A 4,786-nucleotide genomic window follows, 5' to 3' on the forward strand; every position below is an offset into this window, starting at 1 on the left:
TCATCTGATGTGCAATATGCATGCATGGGTAGAAGAGAATTCCTGGTCCAGTTGATTTGTTTATGGCCGATCCACCATTGTACGGATCGGTTTTGACTATTTATTTCACCCCTCGTATGGTTACTTGGATCAGCAGGTTTTATCTTTTTAATATAGAATTCAAGGTCAGCTGCCTGCCTGCCAATACTGAGCCTGAGCTGCATAGACATGTGTGTTACACCTAAGCTAGGATTTCAAACAAACACAGAGCATGTCTCTGCTCTTGATAAATTGCTTACTGAGTTTTCAAATTTTAACTGTTGATGGTGGTGATATACTGGTCCTACGCTTCTGAGTTTATTCATCTCCACACGAAAAGGTTTTTACTGTTCACAAAGGCCGGGTGCATGCAGGGAACAGAGGGAAAGAATGATAGAAAAATGCATGCAACTTACATGTGAGTCAAGTGACTACCACATGGCATGTGCAGATATGACATAATTCAGGCAGGCAGGCCCAATATTTGGTACCTTGATGCACTTTGACTCACAATATAAACGTCTCTCCCGGGAGAAATGACCAGTTCAAGTGCATCGTAGGCCGCCATGAGAGCACCCCCACAACCGATGAGACCCCCCCTACAACTTAAAGGTCCCCCACAATAACCGTGGAAGTACAGTATAGTGAAAATACAGGAGACCCATTCTACAGATTTTGTACACCGTGAAATTCACGGGCGGAAAAGTTCACGCGCACACCTAATTTTCGTGAGAAAATTTCTCCCAAACCCACAATTTATAAAATTTGGTTTCTTCCTATCTTTTCTTCTTCTTCTTCTTCTTGTTCTTCATGGGAATTTCTTCTTCAATTATTTTTCTTTTCTTCCTCCCAACGGTGACTTACGATCAATAATATTGATAGACAGTATAACCACATGAAGATTGTAAACAATAGATGAATGAAATCAAAAGTTAGGGTTTGAGGTGATGTTCTCAGATGAATCGAGATCTTGCTGTTTGTTATTTCCGAAAGATGCATGAATGGTTTGTTTTTTTTTTAATTAGGTATTCTGATTGAGAAGATGGATCTGAGATGTGTTCTGAGATGGAGATAGGGTTTTGTAATGGTTTCAATCAAGTAGAACAGGAAGAAAAGTTAATTTTAGATCTAGAAAATACATGGAATAATAATAAAGCTTATTTGAGCTTGGATGATGAACAACGAAGAATAAGAAGAACAAGAAGAAGAAGAAGATGATGATGCTGTTATGAGTGCATAACATGTCATGCAGTCAAAAAATGGATGCATAACACATTATCCGGCATCTTTGTTATTTTGTGTGAAATTGATAATTGATGCATAATGCATCATGCAGTGGAGAAAATGGGTGCATAACCTGATATGTATCCAAAATACGGCTGCATAATGCATTATGCATCGAGAAAATTGTTGCATAATATTTTATGCATCGAGAAAATGGATGCATAACCTGATATGCATCCTTAAATATGGCTGCATAACCAATTATGCATCAATTTTTTTTTATGTATGGACTAAAATCAACCAAAACAATGTCTACATAACTCGTTATAGATGCATAACTTTGTTATGCAGTCGAGAAAATGGTTGCATAATTCGTTATGCGTCTGCATAATGTGTTATGCATCTGTTTTGGAGGATGCATAATGAATATGTAGTCAGTTTTCGGAAATTTTCCCTAAAACGATGATAACCTCCGACCTTTTCGTGAAAAACAAAAATTTGAAATTTTTGTTTGTACTCGTTGTGTAGCTCTTTTAAAAAGATTTCCAACGATATAAAATTTGTAAAATTCCAAGGCGCGGATTTTTAGATATGTTATATCCAAATTGCGTTGCCAATTATACCCCTGAAAAATTAGGACGCATAACGAGTTATGTCTGAAAAAATAGTATGCTTAACGAATTATGTATTGATTCTTAATAATTTCGGATAATTTTGGGTGTCACGGTATCTAAAATTAATTATGGGTCTGAAAATAAAAATATTATTTTTTTTGGGCGTGAGCCAAATTTCCCTACAGTATATTAGCTGGTGTTTGATCAAGACAAGGCCCTGCATTCTTTTTAAGGCCCCAAAAGTTGTCTTATTGGATCGATGTTGTTGCTTACTATAATAACACCAAAATATGCTTGCCCTTCCTGGATAACGCTTTTTTGCCTCAGTGTCTAAACACTAAACAGAGCAATAAGTCAGCATCCACTCTCTGAACCCTGAACTGAACCCTTTTTCACGAGCAGAAAGAAAATAAGCAATCTGTTCTGTTCATCACTATTCATCTCCTCGATTATGTTTTTCTCTCTCTCTCTCTCTCAACGTCTGCATCAAGTAAGAGGAGATTAAATAGTAGTGGTAGTGTGAAGTCAAACTAAATCTACCCAAACACAACATTCTGATTGCAATCTTTCTGTTCAAATTTGAAACCTCAAAATCTAACAGGGAAAGAAGGTGAGAAAAATGGATATTCGAGCTACTGCTAGAGCTAGTGCAGTTAGAAACAGAAACAAAATGAGTCCAGAGAGAGTGAGGTTATCATATGATCATCATCATCATCATCAACAGCAGCAGCAACCAAAGATGACGATGAATAACAATGTGGTGATGAGTAAACCGTTTAGGAAAGTTCAGGTTTTGTATTATATCTGTAGAAGTAATGGTCAGCTAGAACATCCTCATTTTGTTGAAGTTACTCATTTGTCTACTCAACATCTTCGTCTTAAAGGTAACTTAAAACCTTTCTTAAACCCTTCTTACTCACAACACAGTCCTCTGCTTTTCTTTACTCTGTTTTTTTTTGACTATTTACTCTGTTTTTGTGTAGATTTCATTGATAGGCTGATTGTTCTTAGAGGTAAATCAATGCCTTCTATGTTCTCATGGTCTTGCAAAAGGAGCTATAAGAATGGGTATGTATGGAATGATTTGTCTGATAATGACATAATCTATCCAGCTGATGGAGCTGAGTATATTCTCAAAGGCTCTGAATTGATTGAAGGATGTTCAGGTAATTCATGATCAATTAGTCCTGTCAATTTTGTTTTTCTCTGTGATTATGTTAAACCCATTTTTCTGAATTTCGATTTTGTGGGTTTTGCAGAACAATTTCAACAGATTCAAGTGACCAAAAAACAAAACCCAGAACCAAAGTATCATTCAAAGAGAAGATTACAAGTTGTTCCATCTGAGAACAGAGAAACAGAACTAGGATTCATGAACAGAACAGAGAGTTATGATGATGATGAAGAAGAAGAAGAAGTAAGAAAGAATAGTACAAGTTCAACCAAATCATCATCTCAATGTTCAAGAGGAGTCTCCACAGAAGAAGAAGATGAACTCATCAAAACCCAAATCAACAATAACCCCAGTGAAATCACTCTTGAAGATACCAATAACTATTCACCACCTTCATCTTCTTCAACAATATCTGAAAAAACTCATCATCATACACCGAAAACTGATGATCATCATGGCTCAGTGACTGAGTCAACTCGGAGTTCTGTTTTATTTCAACTCATTGCTTGTGGTAGTTCAAATGCTATGAGAGAAAGAAATGCATCTTCCCAGAGGCGTCTAATGCCTGCTCCTCCTCCTCCCCCTCCTGTGGTGGCTGCTGCAAGAAAGAGTAATTGCAGTAGCAATCTCCATAGAGGTGTTCTTTGTAAGAATATTAATACTGCAATCAAAATGAGTGAAGAAGAAGAAGATGTTGAGATCAATTACATGTCTGAGAACCCAAGATTTGGGAACCCACAATCTGAAGAGAAAGAGTATTTCAGTGGGAGTATCGTTGAGTCAATCACAGAGCATGACCGAGTCCGTGAAGGAACTGAGTCATCTCGCTTGAAGAAATCGTCTTCTTATAACGAAGAAAGGTCAGTGTATATTACTCTCTTTCCTCACTCTAACGTGAGTTATGTTTACTTACATTAGACATAACGGGATATTTTAAATTTAGTACCGTATTTGTGGGTGAATAATACCATTTTATTGTTATTTTCATTTGGGATTGATTTTTAGTTTTTTGTTTGTTTGTGGCAGGAGCAGGAAATCTGGATTAGGATTGGAACCAATATCCTCCTCCATGGATGAAGAGGAAGAAAGCAAGAAGAAGAAGAAAAACGTGAAAGGAGGAGGAGGACATTATTGTATTCCAATCTTGACATGTAACAACAAATAGTAGCAAACAAGTAGATGTTTTTGTACGTGGTACATGATGATATCTTTTGGCTGATTGAGATGTAGTACTAGTAGTATGATTTAACGTGTAGTTTGTACTCGATAGAGAAAAAGGAGTAGTTGGATTTCATGATCTCAAGAAAGTAAGTAGTCAGTCAAGCAGAGCAGAGCGCTTGACAATGTTATTGTTGTACTTGTAAGCTTGTCATAAGAAGAAAGTCATGGAGGTGAAAGAACAAGTTAATGGCATCCACGACTTTAGACGACGACAACAACATGTAGTAGGAACCTTGGGATTCATCCTAAAGTAAGTTCTATGAGTTATGACTTTATCTATTTTCTCAATGGTACTGCAGTTGTAAAGAAATGGAGATCACTGTTCCTCTTCGGTGTTGATTGAAACCAGTCTCAGCTGTGCACTAATTACACTGGCTGACAAACTGACTCTTGATGATGTTTTTCAAGATTTTATCTTTGCAACGTTCCTTAATCCGATGATCAGGAAGCGGGAAACTCCAAGAAAAGTAAATCATGAATGAGCTCAGACCGGGAGACCGGAAACTCCAACCAAAAAATAAAATAAAATAAAATA

At 36.9% G+C, this 4,786-nt stretch overlaps 1 protein-coding gene across 1 annotated transcript; it reads left to right on the top strand.

Annotated features, from left to right (window-relative positions):
* The first annotated feature begins 2,221 nt into the window (after positions 1–2,221).
* On the top strand, positions 2,222–4,556 carry LOC113325901 (protein UPSTREAM OF FLC-like). The gene is made up of 4 exons (XM_026573763.1): positions 2,222–2,740; positions 2,840–3,022; positions 3,116–3,890; positions 4,057–4,556. Exons 1-4 carry the CDS (start codon positions 2,476–2,478, stop codon positions 4,193–4,195), a joined length of 1,362 nt encoding a protein of 453 aa, XP_026429548.1. The 5' UTR covers positions 2,222–2,475; the 3' UTR covers positions 4,196–4,556.
* Positions 4,557–4,786: the final 230 nt, after the last annotated feature.

This window comes from Papaver somniferum, unplaced genomic scaffold (genome assembly GCF_003573695.1).
Source record: "Papaver somniferum cultivar HN1 unplaced genomic scaffold, ASM357369v1 unplaced-scaffold_0, whole genome shotgun sequence".
Taxonomy (NCBI): domain Eukaryota; kingdom Viridiplantae; phylum Streptophyta; class Magnoliopsida; order Ranunculales; family Papaveraceae; genus Papaver; species Papaver somniferum.